The 18,663-nt window shown below is 59.5% G+C and overlaps 7 protein-coding genes across 7 annotated transcripts; all 7 read right to left on the reverse strand.

Annotated features, from left to right (window-relative positions):
- LINJ_36_3390 (conserved hypothetical protein) lies at positions 1 to 678 on the reverse strand (the record flags this gene model as incomplete). Its single annotated transcript, XM_001469655.1, has 1 exon — positions 1 to 678. A coding segment is annotated over one exon (678 nt), but the record flags the coding sequence as incomplete, so codon positions are not given.
- Positions 679 to 1,753: 1,075 nt separating this feature from the next.
- Positions 1,754 to 4,315, reverse strand: LINJ_36_3400 (hypothetical protein, unknown function; the record flags this gene model as incomplete). Its single annotated transcript, XM_001469654.1, has 1 exon — positions 1,754 to 4,315. One exon carries the CDS (start codon positions 4,313 to 4,315, stop codon positions 1,754 to 1,756), a length of 2,562 nt encoding a protein of 853 aa, XP_001469691.1.
- Positions 4,316 to 5,924: 1,609 nt separating this feature from the next.
- Positions 5,925 to 7,472, reverse strand: LINJ_36_3410 (conserved hypothetical protein; the record flags this gene model as incomplete). The annotated part of the gene is made up of 1 exon (XM_001469653.1): positions 5,925 to 7,472. One exon carries the CDS (start codon positions 7,470 to 7,472, stop codon positions 5,925 to 5,927), a length of 1,548 nt encoding a protein of 515 aa, XP_001469690.1.
- A 735-nt stretch (positions 7,473 to 8,207) lies between these two features.
- Positions 8,208 to 8,792, reverse strand: LINJ_36_3420 (conserved hypothetical protein; the record flags this gene model as incomplete). The annotated part of the gene is made up of 1 exon (XM_001469652.1): positions 8,208 to 8,792. The coding sequence occupies one exon, from the start codon at positions 8,790 to 8,792 to the stop codon at positions 8,208 to 8,210; it is 585 nt and encodes a 194-aa protein (XP_001469689.1).
- Positions 8,793 to 9,695: 903 nt separating this feature from the next.
- LINJ_36_3430 (putative 60S ribosomal protein L22) lies at positions 9,696 to 10,085 on the reverse strand (the record flags this gene model as incomplete). The annotated part of the gene is made up of 1 exon (XM_001469651.1): positions 9,696 to 10,085. The coding sequence occupies one exon, from the start codon at positions 10,083 to 10,085 to the stop codon at positions 9,696 to 9,698; it is 390 nt and encodes a 129-aa protein (XP_001469688.1).
- Positions 10,086 to 11,930: 1,845 nt separating this feature from the next.
- Positions 11,931 to 15,443, reverse strand: LINJ_36_3440 (conserved hypothetical protein; the record flags this gene model as incomplete). Its single annotated transcript, XM_001469650.1, has 1 exon — positions 11,931 to 15,443. One exon carries the CDS (start codon positions 15,441 to 15,443, stop codon positions 11,931 to 11,933), a length of 3,513 nt encoding a protein of 1,170 aa, XP_001469687.1.
- A 933-nt stretch (positions 15,444 to 16,376) lies between these two features.
- LINJ_36_3450 (conserved hypothetical protein) lies at positions 16,377 to 17,207 on the reverse strand (the record flags this gene model as incomplete). Its single annotated transcript, XM_001469649.1, has 1 exon — positions 16,377 to 17,207. The coding sequence occupies one exon, from the start codon at positions 17,205 to 17,207 to the stop codon at positions 16,377 to 16,379; it is 831 nt and encodes a 276-aa protein (XP_001469686.1).
- Between the last annotated feature and the right edge of the window lie 1,456 nt (positions 17,208 to 18,663).

The following is an 18,663-nucleotide window of genomic DNA, read 5'->3' on the forward strand; positions in this document are numbered from 1 at the left end:
CCGCACATACTCCTCCGGCGGCGGCGGCATGCCTGCCTGCTGCGGGATCTGCTGTGCCTTCAGTTCTTCGATCTGCTTTAGCGTGTACGTATTGACGTCTTCGAGGCAGTCGACGCAGTGCAGACAAGTTAGCGCCCTCTTGTGACTATTCTGTGCCTGCACAACGCCGATGCCCAAGGCCTTGATGCCCTGGCGCGCGATGACTGTGGTGGTAAGGCAGGCGACAAAGCTCGCCACGACAGAGCCGATCGGGTGACGCCGCATCCAGCGAATGCGCTGGCGGCCGAACGACAAAAGACCGAACCCGGCAGCGGTGCCGATGGCGAGAGTGCTGTTCATGGTCATAAAGTCGTACCGCCATCGCCCGCCCTCCTTGGCGCGCACGGCACTGGTCAGGAGGGCGTAGCGCAGCATGCCGTAGCTCGTCGCCATCGGCATTACTTTCTCCTCGTCGATCATCACGTACCCTCCATGGATGTCGAGCGGCACCGTTTTGCCGAGGTACCCGCTCATCATGGGCACATTCCAGTAGGTGAACTTGTGCGGCTTCAGCCCCACCGCCATCACGGCATCTGTGCTGAGGTGCTTGTAGCCAGCGGACATGTCCTCGTGGTAGAGAGCGATGTGTGTGGCGAGCTGGTGAAACTGCGCCTTGCCAATGAAGTAGAGACTGTCCATGGCTTTCAACACTGCGCTCGTGTTCGCTTCGTCGCTCCGCGTGTGTGCTGTGACCTTGAAAAGGAAGGAGGGAGGGGGAGAAGAGGCAGAGGAATCGTTGACATATGCACGTGCATGTGTGTTAAGCAGAGCCGATGAAGGAAAACGCATTCCTAATCAACGCCTACCGGACACGGATGCAGAATGGAGGGAGGCGATAAGCGTCTCGGTGCTCGAAGTGGGGTGGGTGAGGTGTGGGACGGAAGCAAACACGAGCGTCCCCCCACCAACCACGAGCCGCAAAAACATCCCCATATGGCTCCCCCACTGTTTCCCATCATCTGGGCAGTGCGCCATACATAGAGAAGAGGGGCTGGAGCATGAGCAATTTCGAAAACAGAGATCGCTAAACTGATGTGCGCACACGTGCTCGAGAGTGTCGGTAGGGGGAAGGGAGGGAGGGGCTTCGGAAACACGCACATAGGCAGGTTTGCAGGATACCTTCCAGTGCAGCATCCCGTGCTGCAGCAGAAAAAAAGGTCCAGCTCGTGCCGAGGTGGCTTATCGTTTTTTTTTTCGCATAGGATAGTTGCTGTTCGCACTTCGTGTATCGTTCCTGCACTCCGCTCCCCAGTGGCAACGGAGGCGCGTCGGCCCTCGCAATAGATTGGGAAAGAGGAGTAGGGGAATGACAAGCACAGTCAGGCAAACCGCTGACAAGCATGCACAAGCACAACACTTCATAGCAGCACACAGGTACACGAGACGAGGGCAGAACAACAAAAAAAAATAGACAAAGAAAAACGCCGTTAGGAAATACGCGCAAAGCGAAAAGAGGCATGCCTGGGATTGGGAGAGTGCCGAGCAAGGAGAGCCGTGTAGAGAGGCGGCAGTGGGCCGGTTGGAGCGCACGTCCAGGCGGCACCGCTTCCCCCCGTCCCCCCCCCCCACCCCCCATCCACTGGGCGACGTATGCAGCACCCACAACAAAAAGAAAAGAGGATTGCGCACGCACAAAAGTACTGGGAGGGGGCGTTACGTCTGGGTCCTGCTTTCATCTTTACTCGCCCATGACCATCAAGCAGCGGCAGCAGTCTCACTGTCGACCGAGATGGCTGCACCCCAAAATAAGCAGGTTCAGGAAGAAGAAGAAGAGAATGCTGCCAATGTAGAGGAATAGCTGCACCGTCTCCCCGGGTGGCAGCAGGCGCAGCGCGTCCGTGGCGCTGGTCACTGCCGGAGTGGGCAGGTAGCGCTGGAGCGCTACATCCCCTGGTATGACCTCGACGATGCCCCATTGGCCCTCCACTACCTGGTAGTTCACCAAGGTGGTCCCTATGTGCAGCGACAGCGATCGCTCCCAAGTATTGCCGGCGGCGCTGTACACTGCGCTTGCGATCCGGTTGAACTCCGAGTCTGGCGTCTTCAGAGCGGCGTAGACCGCATCCGTCGCCTGCACGGCGGTGCTGGATGCCAGGAAAGTGCCCGCGCCGCGCCGGTCGATCAGGTACAGCGCCGTCGTCCCGTTATGCTGATTCTCCTTTAGGGTGTACGCCATCCACGCTGCGTTTATGTCGATAATGCAAGCCCGCGTCACGTAGCCGTTGCTGCTGTGCTCGCTGGGGTGCACGTAGCTCACAACGACAGACGCGTTTCCGCTGGCGCTGCTGCGGAGGTACGGCTTTGTCCAGAACCCGGTAGTGGTCGTGGTGCCGTCGATGTACTGACTCGTGAAGAGACCGCGGAGAGAGGCGCTCAATTGGCTCGTCTCGATCTTGTCCTTGGCGGAGGCATTGAACACCGAGCCCTCGAAGAGGATCTCAGTCTGGTTCGAGTCCGTAAAGAAGCACGTCTTGCTCGCGACGGACGTGTAGGTGCACCCGCACACGCCCCACACACGCTCGTCTTCTGCTGCGGAGCCGCTGCTGCTGGTGCGCCAGGAGGCATTAACATCAGGAATGTCTACAGGGAGACGCTCCGTCGTCGCCTGCAGCACGAGCATCTCCACCCCGTTCCCGCCTCTGCTGGTCGAGGCCGCAGGAGTCGCAAGGGTGGCTTTCGCAGCGGAGGACACCGCCGATGACTGTGCCCACGCGGACGAGTAAGGCAACACGTGGATGACGCTTCCGCCGACTGCGTTGGAGTTGTGCGAGGACTCGCTCTCGACGCTCGCACTACTGCTTCTGCTCTTCGTGGTGCCGGCAAGTGTGTACGATGTGTACAAGGAGTGCAGCTGCGTGCCGAAGGCCTGCTCGATCTCACCAAACGCCTCCACCGTTACGCTGTTCTGCTGCTTGTTGGCGGCTGTCTCACAGTCGTGGTAGAGACCTGACGCGACAGTCGCGACCCCTTTGCTCTCCTTCACAATGACACCCAGCGAGGCTGCCACCTCCGCTACCGAGAGAGCCAGCGGTGAGCTGGCAATCAGGGTCCAGTGCGACATCATCGTGAGCGACTGATAGATGAGTCCGTTCCGGTAGAAGGACCCATTTAGCGCCAAGGTGCCGCCGTGCTCACTCCAAACGGATTCAGCCAAGTCTCTGATGCGACCGACCGGCGCATCGAGCACTCCGTACGGGGTCGGCCAAAAGATCGACTCGTCGAAGGAGTCGTATACGAACTGCCCGCCTTTGCTAGCGTTGTAGCGGTTGTCCACGATGACGAGCTCGATGTTTGGCGTGGCCGTCGCGTTCACGATCTCCATCAGCAACTCTAAGCTTACGTCTATGCCAGCCATGGCGGTCGCGTAGCCCTCAGCATTGAAGGCGATGGGGAGAAGGTAGCTGATCGTGCGCACAGTCTTTTGCGGGACGATGTTGCATGCCATGTAGGCCCGCGTCCACACACCCGATGCCGCCAGAGCGCTTCCCTTGGTGGCCGTGGTCGCTACTGAGAGCAGGTCGGGCATGCACTGCTCGATGTACGCTCTCCGCCCCAAGGGGCCGCCGTCGCCAGTGTTCGAGACCGTGTCCCACTGCCTCACCGTGCTGTCCTTGGACACGTAGAAGCATATGGAGCTGTTGGTTTCATTGGAGGCACAGCCGATCTGACCCCAGTGCCGACTCGTGAAGGCCGTCGAGGCTGCGGCGGGCAAAGCGTACACGACGTAGGTCTTCATGTTGGCCATGAAGCTGAGTTGGAAGTTTCTGACGAGCGAAGAAAAGGTGGTGCCAACAGCGCTGCCGATGTCACACCCCTCCACCGAATCTCGCATGTAGGCCCAGCCGATGGTCTGCGCAGCCCGCTCAAGAGCGCGCAGCTCCTCCGTGAAGGACGTGACGGCGCTGCGGATGGTATCGGTCGGCTCAAGCCCGGGATGCGCGCGCACGGCGGCGTTCACCGCCTTCACAACGACCTGCTGCGCATACTTGAAAAAGAGGAGAATAATCACCGTGGTGAAGATGAACCCCATTGCCTTGGGATTGCGCAGAAAATACTGGAAGAGGCCGCTGATGTAGCGAATGAACCGCATGCCGCAGTCCCACGAGGTGAGCACCACCACCACCTCGCACTCCTCATCGGAGTAGATCGTGTTCTTCATGATCGGGTACACTTCGCCCATCCTGCGCCGACGCACCCCGGCGCCGTTGGTAGCCTTTACTGCCGCTGCGATCTGCTCGTTATCGCGTTCGAGCGGGCCGGACTGGACATCGTCCATCTCGTGGTCGCTGTTACCGCCACACACCACCACATCAGCTGCCCGCCCGCTGCCTGATGCGCGCATAAACGGCGCTGCCAACGCGTTGGTTGCAGCAACGGGCACACCCTCACAGCGGTGGAGGGGCACGCGAGCCAAGTCGTCGGGGGTGTCCTCTTCACGCGTCGCTAACGGGACAACTTTCGAAAACATTTTTTTTAGAGGTTTCGAATCGTTCTTGTCTTTGTGACTGGTCAAAACACACGCGCACGCACAAAGGGAGAGGGACAAATAACTGGTGCGCTGGGGTCAAGGGAAGTTTAAGGTGACTTACTACAGAGGCTAAGGGAAGCGCCTGATCAACTCGCACGCACAGAGAGAGGGGGAGAGAGAGAAAACGAATACAAGCAACGATTTCTTTCAGAAGTACTGAAACACACTTGGGAAGGTAGGGTTGGGGTGGGGTGAGTCTGTGATGGCGAGACAGCAGCGCCCTTTCGGAGCGAGGAGACGACAAAAAATAAATAGATAAACGAGCAAGCTCTACACCGGTACCACACATACATATACAAACACACATACGCACAGAGCAGGAGTGACAGGGGGAAAGTGAAAAGGGGGAGGGGTATGCCCATTAGGCACAGCCACACTTGCAACACATGCGCACAAAAATATGCAGAGGTCCAAGAGACGGACGTCAATGAAGATGGCGCCGTCAGCGAGGTCAACAGTGTATATACACTACAAGGAAAAGAAAAAGCATAAAGCAAGGTGTGCGCCACCCATACAGCCGCACATCGCGGGTAAAGTGAAACAAGGTCGATTTAGGTAGAGGCGAGGAAGGACGGGTAGGGGGATGTAGCGTGTTAGAGGGGGCCTACCACTGGGAAGAAGATAGAAGGTCACGTCTAATGTACGCTACGCTAAAGTGCATCGATGCATGAGTGTGTGCGCGTTTGTGTGAGGGCAGCCGAAGCATCACAGCCAAAATTGAATGGGCGAGTGATCGGTGTGGGTGCAGTGAGAGGTGGATGAGTGGCAGAGATGGCTTCAGGAACATACAGCGTAAGAGAGAGAGAGTCATGGAGGAGGATAGCCGGCGCTATCAGGGCCATGGGCTACGTGTTCCCCTCTTCACCAACCCCAGGACCGGGGCGGCGAGATGCACACCTCTCAGTGCGTGTGGCCCCGGGTACTCGCACGTTCGTGGTACTTCTTTGTTTTCGTTTCGCTCTTGGCGCGTTTTGAGGAGTCAGGCGCTCGCTCACATCTGTTGCCATCAAAGGAAAAGAAAGGAATCCGGCGCGTGCGCGTGTGTGTCTGTGCATCATCGACGTTGGCGACTGCGCGCACCGCCTCTCTCTCTCTCTTCTCTTTGCTTACGCTCCATAACCACACACACACACACAGAGGAAAGCAGGAGCAGGCTTGACGGAGGGGGGAGAGGGCGGAGTGCCTACACAGCCAAGGATGAAAACGCCAAGAAAAGAAACAGAAAGCAAGGTGGCAGCGTACCAGGGGAGATGATATGATGCATCACATATATTTCCACCCTCGCGTGCGCATTGGGAGAAAGCGCTTGCACGTCGTTGTGTCAGGGGAAGGGATTAAAAAAGGTAACGGCCATCGACTACGGCGCCACGAGGAGAAGACGCTGCACCTCGTAGGCAAGCTGGCGGATACTCATCGCGTGCTGTTGGTGCTGCCAGGCGATGGCGGTCACTGTGGCACCGGCAAAGCGCAGGTAAACCCAGAAAGAGTTCCAGCGCGTCCAGTACTCCAGCACGCTGGTCGAAGTGGAGGAGGGCAGACACAGCTTCGTCGAGTACACTAGCGCGCGCACGTACTCGACGAGGCCGGGCACCACCTGGCGGAAAGGCGTTCCCTCTACTACGGTACCCCTCAGACGCCAGTGTGCGACAAGCCCGCTTGATGCCGCGATTGGCGGTTTCAAAGTCAACTTGTAGTACAGCTGATGCGCTGGCACGTCGCGCATGGAGAGCCAATAGGCGTCTTTCGCCTCCACTGAAGTAGCACCAGCCGCTGGTTTGCTAAGTAACTGGCGTACCTCGCTGCTGATGACTCTGGCGTGCTCCATCAGAGACGGGGACACCGCACGCCCGCACACGCTAGCAGTTTCGTCTTCATGCATATCGACCAGTACGGCGACTACATTCCCATCTAACCAGACAGCCGCCTCGCACAGCCCGCCCGGCGGCACATGGCACTGAAACGAAGTACATGCGATCGGTGCGTAGAGGACTAGGTAGTACTTGAGGGACTGCACCACGACACGAGGCAGCCGACTGTCCGCCATGACTACGTGCAGCGATGGCAGATTAAAGACACAGCAGTGTACACTGTCACGGCCCAGCGACGACGGTGCGTCGCCATCAGGCCCGGCTGTACATCCGCAAACAGGCTGCCACAAAATGTGTCGCACCACCTCTTCGACGCGTCCCAGTTGCAAGGAGGGGAGCTCGCGGTCGCTTACGAAGCGTAGCGGGAGCCCAAATGATGCTTCGGCGGAGAGGTGGTGGGCCCAGTCCTGTGCTGACATGGCAGCGCCTGACCGACCCATTCGCCCCGTCTCGCCATCACGCGCCATGCATTGCGCTGCCAAAACGCTGGAGATGAAGGTGGCGCATCTGGCAAAGAAAGACCGCAGCGCCGAACGTGCCGCCGTGTCGGAGGAGCCGGCCTTGTCTGTCGTCGGCGTCGAGGGATTTGAGCTACCGGTGCCAGTGTGTGGGCCTTCTTTTCTGCCTTTTTCCATATTGGGTAACGTGAGCTGCAACATCGTGTCTGCGCTGTAAAGCAGCTCAAACAAGGCACAGCTGAGCTGTAGTAGGTGGTGAGTGGTGAGCGCAGCCTCGTTGCCGCCACGCACGTGCGCACTCACCCACAGATTTTCCGCTGGGCTCATCAGGCAGACGCTGCTGCGCTGCTTTCGAATCGTCTGGCGCCGGCTGCAGTGTACCCCAAATCGAGGTGCGAGGGAGCTGATGGCGATGCAGAAGCCTACTTGGTTCATCTGCAAGTTGAGGTGCGTGTCAGATGGGAAGTAGAAGAGGATGTTGTCCGCCCCATGCTCCTCTTTATCAGCGCAGAGGAGCGGGCAGTAAACGGCGAGGCTGATGAGCGGTGCGCCGACATCCGACGATGTCGTGAGGGTCATGAGAGAGGCGGACGGTGCGCGGTCGAGGCAGCGAGGCGCCGGGAGATAAGTAGGCAAACACAGGCAGCTAGAAGAGAGAAAAGCAAGAGTTTGCTGCTTATAAAGCTGTGCTGGTGCTTGAAGGCACGGAGGTGCACCTACTTTTTGTAGTTGAGCGATACGTCAGTTTCCTTTCTGCGTGTGCATGCCATGCGGCGTACCCGTTGCGCATCCACACACCCACACAGACACACGCAAGCACGGCGCGGACTGGCATTTGTGACGGGTGGGGTGTGGGCACAAATGAACAAAAGGCAGCGGTGCAAAGACGGAGTGCATAAAGTGAGATGATCGGAAAGAGAGCATCGTGGCTGCACAAGGAAAACAACGAGTGATGCAATAGGGCCGTGCCCCCTCCACCCACCCCCGACACACACACACACACACACATACACACACCCTGCGTATCAGAGCGCGCACTGACTCGGGAGAGAGAGACAGAGAGCGGGGCTACAGCAAAGAGTTGCACACCAGCGCAAAAGGCGCATACCGTCACGCACTCGCCGCAAAAGAGGCACCGCCGTCCGGCCCCCTCCTCCTCATCTTCTTCCCATCTATCTCTGAATAACTGTGATCAATTCTTGGAGACAAGACAGCTTACTTCCACCGCAACACCACGAAGAGAAATTACAAGAACAACGACACTGCAACAACATGACGCGTCTCTGCACAAGCAGCACTGCCATTCAGTACAAATCACTTCTGCGCCGCCGAACCAAGGTCGTACTCTTTCCACGCATCTATCCACGCCTGCGTTGTGCGCGGACCTTCTCGCTGCAGCACCTCGGAGCGGCCGGTGCACAGCATATGCTCGATACACTCCTTTAGCTGCCGTCTCGCCGCCGGGTGCGCCACTTTCGGATCCTCTGGGCGCGTCGCGTAGGCTTCCTCCGGCACCTGAGCCGTCATCGGCGGTGGCGGCGGTGCCACACGCGAGGCGCACAACTCCATCACAGCGCGAAATGCCAGCGGCTCATACTGAGCCAGCTGCTGCTGGGTGCGAGGCAGCAGCATCAAATTCTGCCGAGCCAGGTCGTTGCGGAGGTGCTGCCACCCACTGCCGTGCTCGTGGGCGGCGCTATCGACGTTCTTGCGGACAATGGCGCGCTCCCAGTGGGCCTTGTGCTCCACACGGTAGCGGGTCTGAGTGCGCATAAGAAAGGTAATGCGCTTCAGCCCGACCTTGCGCTCCAGCCGCGCACGACCGCGCAGCATGCCCCGCAGCCGGTCCAGCTCCGCTGTGGCGCGGTAGTACAGCGAGACACCCGTGGAGCGCAGCATTGCCAAATAATGCGAAGCGATGAATGTGGCTTACACTCACAGACATGCAGTCATGGAGAGAGGGAGATGACGAGACAACAGAGTATGCGCAGAGGAGGCTGCACAGCACTACATAGAGCTCACAACGTGACTTCCTTAGAGCCCCTAGAATGCCAGCATATGGAGAGGGGTACCGAACGAAGATGAAGAGGGGAGAGGGGTTTCACGGCGATGCACCACAGCTGAGCATCTACGTAGCGAGAGGAAGCGCACTGCTCGCTCGCAACGCAATATGTGTGGACAGTGGTAGTGGCTGAACACCACACTCCGTTTTTGTATTCTTTGCGAAGCTGCTCTTGAGGTCGATAAACGCTAAAAAGGGAAGTGGCCGACATGAGCACTTTCCTCACCCTTCCTCGCCTTACCCCTTTCCTCCTCTTAGAGCAACGCCTTTGCTCACGAAGAGACGTGCACACCACACACGTGTTGCGCTCGTAGCATTGTGCGCTTCGATAAGCATCGCACGAGCTGCTAGCTCGCCATCCCTCTTTTCTGGGGGTGGGGCGCTACTTTCGTGTTTGAGTTTTATTTTTTCATATATTTGTTTTTCGTCGGTAGAGATGCTCGGCCACGCGAGTCGGGGAGGGTGTGGGGATGAGGAAGATGCGTGGGATCAGAGATTGGCCCTCCTTCGCCCCCCCCCCGCCCGTCTCGTCCTCGGTGACCGTCATATACCGCCACAGAAATGACAGAAAGAGCAAGACAGAAATCAATACAAAGAAGTGAACGAGAGCGAGCGTGTGCCTGTAGCTTTCCATGCGCAGTGGCGCGTTGCGGGTGTGCGCATGAGTGGGCGTGAGCCTCGCAAAGGCTCACACGCACCTCCAGCACGTACACATCGAGTCCACCCCGCAGGCCGTGGTCTTATTCCTCCTGGTCCTGGATGTTGAAGTACTTGAGCTGGTACGTCCCCTTGCCGGTGGCGAGGATGCGGATCCAGTCGCGCAGGTCCTTCTTCTTGAGGAACTTCTTCGTGAGGTACTTGAAATACTTCTTGCGGTATGCCATCGTGGTGCTGATGGTCAGAACATTGTCGTTCATCGACAGGCGGACCTTATCAGACAGCTTGCCCTTGCGCCCGTTCAGCTTCGTGTTGTCCTGGAAGAACTGCTCGAAGTTGCCAAGCACATCCTCGCTGAAGATGCCGTCGGCGGCCGGGATGCTGCAGTCGATCTTGAAGACCTTCTTGCCCTTGGCCAGCTGCTTCTGGCGGACGTAGCTGCGGGAGCCAACCTTAGCGCGAACGGCGACCATCTTTGCAAAAGAAGCGGGGGAGGGGGGGGGGACGGCGGAGCCGATGCGTCTGCGGAAACGTGAAAGAGCGCACGCTGCTGCCGGTGAGATGGGCAGCACGGGTGAGCAGCGGTGTGTGTGTGTGTGTGACGGAAAAGAGGGAGGGATGAGGAGGAAGAGAGGGCAAAAATACATAGTCGAAACCAGCAGGCGAGTGGAGCTGTGTGTAAAACAAGAGGAGGGGAGACGCGCAGCACCACGCGTGCAAGGAGCGGTGGGCCGAAACGTGCCCTTGCCATCCACCACATTCTCGTAAAAGGCAAAGGAGATGACGACTCGACAGCGGTGTGCGCGTCGTTGTAGTCGAGGTTCGCTTTCGCTAAGCAATCCCCCAATCGCACGCACATGCACAGAAAATGCGAAAAGAAAAATGCGCTGCCGCCTCGTGGTGCTAGTCTGCATCATCGATTCTTCTCTCAGTTGAATCTGGCTGTGACAGGAAGGTGCTTTTGTGCCACTTGAGCTTAGCCGCGTTGGCGCGGTCATTTTGTTCCGCCTTTCCTTTTCTTTATCTGTGTGTGTGCCCCTTGCTTTACGCACGCGCTCGAAACGCTACATGGACAACGGTCCATCGACATCCCATTCCTCATGCCACCCATGCCAACTAAGACACAGGGCACGCACACATGTACACAGACGCCACCGCTATCGAATCGACCATACGTGCAGTGGGACAGGGACTGCACGGAGGCAGCCACGGCAGTCGGGCGGTATCGCTCTCATGCGCCGCCCACGTGTGTGTGTGTGTGTTGTGCGCACCTGTGTGCTATCGCGCTCTGCCTCAGCAACAGTTGTGATATCGTGCCTTCCTTTCACAACGAAACAAATACGAGGCGAGGCAACGCCACCACAACGCGTAGGAGAGACAACTCAAGAAAAGCATCGCAGCGTGTCCACTCTCTGCCATTCAAGCCGAGCTCAACTCCACTCGAACGCCCCCCGGCCTGTCACAGGCCCCTATCGCGTGGTGCGAGGCAGCTCTAGACACGCCTTTCAGCAATGCGTCGACCCAGTCATCTGAGAGCACGGCCCCATGCCTCGAACTCTACCCACCCTAGACTTCGCAGGCTGTCTCACAGTCGCTCTCGCATCATGCCGGTCGCCACCTGGTGCATCCTTCCCCTGGGGTGGCTCAGCCTCTCCGCACCAGCCGGCAGTGTGAGGGCCGGGTGCCATACACACTCGAGTCACGCTGACGCTTTGCCCACCATATGGACGGTGTGCAGGCGTGTCCACGGTCGCAGGTCCCTCCGGCGCACCATCATCCGCAGCCTCGGCGCCGGCATCCGTAGCGGTGCATCGCTCTGAACTCCCCCTACGCCGTAGGTGCATGAACCTGCCACTACCAGAGGTGGTTCGGCATTGGCAGGGGACAAGGAGGGGCTGCTTGGCTTCCTCCCACAGTGAAAGTGCACGGAACCCTGTGATACCACACAGTCAGGTGTTCATAGTCACGAGGAATCAGAGAGAGAGAGCGAAAAAGACAGAGAAAGGGACAAACAACAACAAGGGTATGTGAGAAACAGGCCGATTCGATTGCCAGTCTGGAGGCGGAGAGAAGGAGCGAGGGTGGGGGGGGGTCGTGCGAGGGGGAGAGGGATGGAGAGAGCGGTGCTCCACAAAGTAAAAACAGGCCAAGCACCGAACGCGACGATGCACGCAGGCACCTTCACGCCAAGACATCCGTACAAAAAAAAACCGCAAGCGAGACCGAGAGAGAGAATCCACGCTAGCGAAACTACTACAACACTGAAGGCGGACAGGAGTGCCCTTCTCCCGACAACGGTTCACTTAGACGGCACCTTCTCATGTGCTATCAGCGGCCTCGTCGGCGTCCTCTTCGGGCAAAATAAGCGCTTCGCCTTCATCGCCAGCGGTGCCGTCAGCCCCCCGCTCAGCGGCACCACTCAACAGCTGGTTGAGAAACACCTCGAGGTCCTTGTCCACGGAGCTGCTGCCGCTGTCGGCACCCTTGCGACCGCGAAGCAGGCCGGAGGGGTTCGGGTTATGCCCAGGCTGAATGAACCAGCGGTAATAATCGTCGTCGTAGATCTTCTCCTGCTGCGTCGCAATCTCGGTCTTGTTGTCGAGCTTGCCCTCGACGGCCTTCTTGCGCAGCTGACGAGCCCACGACTCGACGCCGCGCTCCGCATCGCGCAGCTTGGCAAAGAAGCGCTCCTCCAGCAGCGCATTCGACTCCTCACCAGTGACGCCATCCACAGCGGCCTTTGAGGGCCAGTAGTTACGCTGCCCACGACCAGCTTCGTCATACACGGCCTTCTCCGCCTTTTTGTACTGCTGATCAAAGTACTCCTTGGAGCCAGCGGTGAAGCCGTCGCGGCGCCACGAGGACGGCGTATCCTCCCACGGGTGACGGGCCATCTCGTAAAAGCTCACGTTGGTCGGCACGTGCGCGTCGCCATGCAGCGGCGGCACCTTGGCATTACCTTCCTTGTCCACCTCGCCAAGATGGGCCACGACCTCGAGGCCGCCGGCATCCTCAATCATACCAGCCAGCCGATCCGCCTTGCTGGCGTACACGACGACGTTGAACTCCACCGCGCCGTCCTTCTCGAAGTCGAGCGGGGTTGCAAGGGGCGCGAGAGACTCGGCGGTCACCTCCTGCACTGTGCGCGGAGACCAGCGTGGCCGGAGCTGAAACGTGTGCCCATCCAGCTGGACGTTTCGCTCAAAGACCACCTCGTAGTCCGGCAGCGGCCGAGAGGGCAGATGCTCCTTGTGCACGTAGCGCACTCGCTCCTCCTTGACGATGTCCCACTCCTCGGGCGACTTGTCCACGTGCTGGCCCACCTGATAAAAGTCGGGCCGCTTCAGCAGGCGGGTCGCGTAGCGGTACTCTGTAGCCAACGTGTCGGCGAGCGAGCGCACCGCCTCGGCGGAGCCGTCGCCCCGCACCTCCTGCAGCAGCTGCAGCGTCGCCTTGAGGGCGTAGGGCGACTGCAGTAGAAGCTGATGCTTCACGGCGTAGGCCCACTCCGACAGATGCAGTGTGTTGCGCTTTACGAGAAAGTAGATCGGCGGATACCGCAGCTGCGCGCTCGAGTCCTCGAAGCCAGGGTCGCTGTGCAGCACGTCGATCAGCTCCTCGTCGTTGCGGATCGGGCAGGTGTCGAGGGTTGGCAGATACCAGCAGAGGTCGATATCGCGATCAGCGGGCATGCCCATGGCTTGCAGAACGGCTCGCTTCAGGCGGTCCACCGAGGCCGTGTGCACCAGCTCGCTATTGTCGTCTACGCCGGCACCCTTCTCGGCAACGGCGGCCGCCGCGTCGCCGGCAGGGTCGACCGTGAAGTCAAAGTCCACCAGCGTCCCCTCGCACCCCTCCAGTCGGGCATACACGTGGCGACGGTGTGGGGCGCTCTTCATGTTGCTGTACGCCACGTACTCGCGCTCGCGCTGCTTCTGCCACGCCTGCGCCTTGTGCCGATCGCGGTGGGCCACGATGTTCACCTTACCCCGGCGCTCCAGCACGTAGGACGTGAAGATCTCCGCGGCTTGCCGCACCTCCACGGCCTCCTCCGGAGGCGTCGCATCCCACGGCGACAGGGTGTAGCGCAGCCGTGACGCACTCAGCTTTTCTACTCCTTCGGCCACGCTCGCAAGCGTGTACGGGGTGGCGTAGGAGGGATCGTAGGTGTTGTGGCGGTCCGTGAGAGGCAGCTTCTCCATCGCGCTTAGGGTCTTGAGGATCTCTTCGATGGAGGACTGGTCGGCGAACGCGTCCTCGACCCAGCGGGCACGAATCGGCGTCATAGCGCAGCGCTCCATCGCGCTCGTGTGCCAGCGGTCCTTCATCTGGAAGCACCTCTCGAGCAGGTGCCCTAGCTGCCACGCCACGGCGTCATTGTGCATGTGCTCTGTGCTGTCGAACCAATCCTTGATGTGGTAAGGCATGTCCGGCAGTGATGTGAACAGGTCCGACCAGCCCAACCGCAGCGCGTCGCCGGCGAAGAGGGACGCCCCGGTGAGCATCACGAACTCTGCCAGCCCAGGGTATTTGAGGGACGTCTCTGGGCGCGCCAGCAGCCGCGTCATTCCGCTGTACGGAGTGAGCCCCACGTTCGGGCCGTCCACGATGAACTCGCTGGCGTCTTGCAGTCCGGCGTACTTCGCCGCCAGCGCCAGCCCGCATCCTGTGCCGCGGCACTTGCCGTTGACGAGCGTCATGAGAGCGCGTGGGCTCGTGTAGGCGCGCCAGATGACCGCCGCGTTTTCGCGCAGGACTGAGTCGGCGCGCTCCTCGTAGCGCTCCGCATCTCGGATCAGTTCCTGCACCTTTGCCTCCACTTTCTTGCTCCCCGACACGGACGACTTGGTCAGCGCCTCGGCCTCTTTTCGGAGCAGCTGTGCCAGGTTGAGGTCGAAGCCGATGCTCTGTAGATCGGTGCCTCCACAGAAGAAGTCCGTCAGCCCCGACTGGGCGGAGGTGAGGACTGTAAGCTTGGAGTAGAGCCCATTTGTGGCCCTGTCGACCTCGCGATTCAACTCCTTGGCAAGGGTCGCCGAGAGAGTCTGATGGCGCTTCGGGTCGTTGATGAAGATCGTGTTGGAAAAGCGCCCGTTATTGCCTGTGAGGGTGCGACTGCGGTTAAGCGGTCGCGACATCGCTTGCATCATCTTGCGGTCCATCTCGCCCTTGAACGGGGCGTTGATACCCGGTACGCGGCCGTGCGTGGGGCCGCACGTTTCGGTCTTGAAGTAGGCCATCTCCTGTGTGTCCGTCTGGGTCACCATCGGCCCGAGCAGGCTGTTGGAGGGTATGACATTCAGCTTGATGTCGCCCTCGCCGGGGCGGCGCTTGGAGAACATCTTGTTCCAGTGTTCCGGGTGCGAGAAGAGCTTCTTGTTCGGATCGAAGCTGGTCGAGATATCGGGGTGCGACCCCATCGTCGGGTCCTGGCCAGCGAACCAGGCGCTCACGTCTCCCTCTGCGCGCGTCGGCTGCAGCGCGTCGTCGAAGTCGAACGCGACGCGTTGGTGCCGGTGCGGCAGACGCGCCTGCCCTTGCTCCTTGCCCCAGTGCATGTAGTCAATGAAGTCCTTGTTGACGCGAAAACGCTGGTGCGTGTTGTAATGGGTCAAGAACTGCACGCCAGACTGTCGGTTGGGGTGATTGGCGTAGCGCTGGTAGAAGCGGAACTCGATGGGGGTGCCGAGCGGACGATACTCACGCACATCGAGGGTCTTCAGCGAGCGACGTTGTTGGCTGTCCGCCGGAGAAGGCGTCAACGACAGCGACGACGACCCCGTCGGGCCGACGGCTAGTGATGGGGCAGCACAGACGCGGCGACGCAGCATCACCGAGAGAGAACAACAAAGCAAAGCCGTGGACAAGAGCCGTGGGCAAAAGCAACGACGGGGAGCAGCAGCTCACGGAGAGGCTCAATGGCGCCGCAGACGCGGATGCACGAACGTGACAGAGGCACCGGCTCGCCACCACGCGAGAGGGACACGCCACGGCGGCTTCAACGCAAAGCCGGCAAAACCGTGTCCTGATGGTTCGCTCCCGGTGCTGAAGATGCTACTCGACTGCGCAACTACGATCGCGTGATCCCATCCGCAGTTCGCCGCAGAAAGGGCCAGCGAGATGTGCCACCAAAAAAAAGGGGGACAGAAGGGAGGAAGGGAGGGGCAGAAGAAAGAGGGAATGGGCGAGAAGAGGGCGGCAGCGGGTGTGGGAGGGGAAGGAAGGGAGGCAGCGCGACAGTCTCTTTTTACAGCGGAATGTGCGGTCGACCTGTCGTGCTTACCTCCTATTCTCTATGCTCACCTTTGGTTTCATGTCTGTTTTCAGGGGTGACGATGCGCACAGCGCCGCCATCCGATGCGCCACCCACCACCCCCGCTGTCTCGAACGCATCCTTAGAAGCGTGAGGGCACACTTGCGAGCGTGTGTGTGTGTGTGGGCGATGAAGGGCCACTTGCTGAGCATTTCACTGATTTATTTTTTTCAAGCTTGGGATTGGCTTACTCTCTTTGATGTGAGTAGTAGTGTGCGTGCGCGCCTCTGCGAGCGATGGAGCGGCATGCGCGGTAACAACAGGAAAAACGATGGGCCACAAGTGGGCCCGCAGCGACGGCAAGGACACGTTAAGAGAAACATAACCGCTCCTGGCACAGACACAGACGCGCGCGCACGCACAGGCAGATACGGACGCAGCGGCGCAGAAAAAAAAAGCGGTTCAGCGCAAGCACACATAAACAATGTGCGTGTGAGCCCTTAGCCCTGGCTCAGCCTGTCGGCCCCACCGGCAAGTTTTCAAAGGCGTTGTTGAACATGTCCCACTCGCGGTTCATGAAGACGCACAGCTCGATGTTCTTGTCGTCTCGCAGCACGTACTCCTTGTCGAACAGGTGCAACTGCTCAAACCCCATCAGCAGTGCTGAGTGGGTGATGGCCGGAAGTTGGTTGTACAGCGGGCCCGCCTGCAAGCCATCCGAAAGGGGCACCATGCGCAGCGTGTCACACTCGCTGACGACGTACTCGTGTAGTACGTTCCGGTACGCCCGCGACAACTCTATCGCCGCCTCGCGCTCTGACCAAATGCCCTCGCGGAAGTCGGGAGCCGATACGTGAATGATGTGCTTCTCGCCCGCCTCGCTGTCCTTGAGCCCGTACTGATGATGCTTTGCATCGCCCACCTTGCTCATGGCCATGACTACATCGTTCGGGAACGCCTTGGTGAGGCCTACCCACTTGTAGATGGCACCCGACGTCCCCGTCGCGCCAGCGGCGGAGGTGAAGATGTGCATGAGATCGCATGGGTCGGTGATTACCATTGTGTCGTCCGGCCTCGGCCCTTCCTGCCGCAGCGACCCCTGCAGCGTCATCTGCGTGCCCATGACGCCATACGGGCGAATCTTGATTTTGCGGACAAACTGCTCTTGCGGAGAGACGTAGCTCATACGGCGGTAGACCATGCCCGCCGCCGCCGCCATCGCGGCCAGCCCGAGACCGACGCGGATCCACGGGAACGGCTTTCGGTAGTTGGTGCCGAAGAGATGGCGTGGGGCGCGTTTGCGCCCATCCCGCGTCACCTGACCTTCCAGATACGAAACCATCTAGCGTGTCCCAGCTGCTGCCGGTGACAGGGTGCGAGCCACAGGAGAGAGAACGAGAAAGGGTGTGTATGTGTGTGTCTGGCGAAGGTCAAGAGAGCGGTGTGAGTGAACCTTGTGGTAGCGCACAAACGCACAGAGGTAGAGGGCGGGAAGGGGGTGGAACGAAGCAGATGGGATGCAGGGCTGGAAAGCTGCAATAGGCGATATGATCAAGCGCCGTGTAAAGAAGGAAGGGGCGTGGGGCTGCCTTGCCGCACCTGATGCGTCACAGGATGGAAAGCAGACAGTAGAGGGAAGGGGGCCTGAGCGTGCTCACGTCAGTGCGCCATGAATGCGGTCCAAGATAATGAAGGCGGCATGACACCACGAAGGTACTGCGTTTCCCCGTTTCAGCATAGCACAAGTCCTATCAGCCGCAAAGAGAGAGAGAGTGTGACGCGAGAGCTAAGATAGATGCGGGAAGAGGGAGAGAAACGGGTGGAGGTGAGGGGCATGAGAGAAACACGACACGACTCACTCAGCCATTCCATAACACGCGTGAGCAGAAGAGAAAGTAGAAAACCCAGCGAAAGAGTCCGTCGAAAGAAAAACCTGAGCCAAGCAACGCGGAGATGAGGAGACATGCCTGGATGGGTGGTGGCGCATTTCGTAATGAACGATAATACGGCAGAGAGAGAGAAGATGAGAGGGGGACGGGAGACACACGGTACAGCGTTTCACAACAACGAAACAAAACCGAACGCCTCCTTCCGTCTACGCTCTCTGTCGAGTTTGTTGTTCAAGCCCACGGGGAGTTCCCACCCCAGCTGTGCCGCGGCCCGAACTGGCCACCACCGGGGCCGCCAAACGGTTCACCAGGGCCGCCCTGCGGAGGCAGGAAAAGGTCGTTGTCCGGCTCCCCTGGTAGGTTTGGTGCACCTTGCCCCCAGCTGCCGCCGACGTCAAAACGGCCCCGGCCGCGGCCTGGTGGCATCTGGCCAGGAAATATAGGATCGAACCGGGCGTACCCGTCGGCCGAGCCAAGGTCTGGCTGACCCTCCCCCGGACCACGAAGGGGGACGCACGGCATCCCTGGTCCGCGGAAGTTGCGCTCATTCATCAGCATGCCTCCGTTGCCACTGAGGCTGCCACCGGGAACCAGGTCCGCATCACCGTACCGTTGCCCTTCTGGGCGCATCTGGATATTTGCAAATGAGGACGTCGGCGCGGAAGCGGGTGCGACGCGCTGCACGCCACCTGGCAGTTCTGAGGGGTCTGACGCATCTCTCTCTGCCAGACGCTGCCCACTGGCACGATCTTCCTCCATGACCACGGTATGGGAGAAGCGGATCGAGGAGGACTACTACAGAGGAGTGCTAGTGTGTGCGCGTATGTGCGTCGATAGAGAACCGGTTTCTCAAACGGTAAGGGTAGCAAAAAAAAAGAAAACGCGATGGGGATGATGTGGCAACGCGTG

The sequence above is a fragment of the Leishmania infantum genome, chromosome 36 (genome assembly GCF_000002875.2).
Source record: "Leishmania infantum JPCM5 genome chromosome 36".
NCBI lineage: Eukaryota > Euglenozoa > Kinetoplastea > Trypanosomatida > Trypanosomatidae > Leishmania > Leishmania infantum.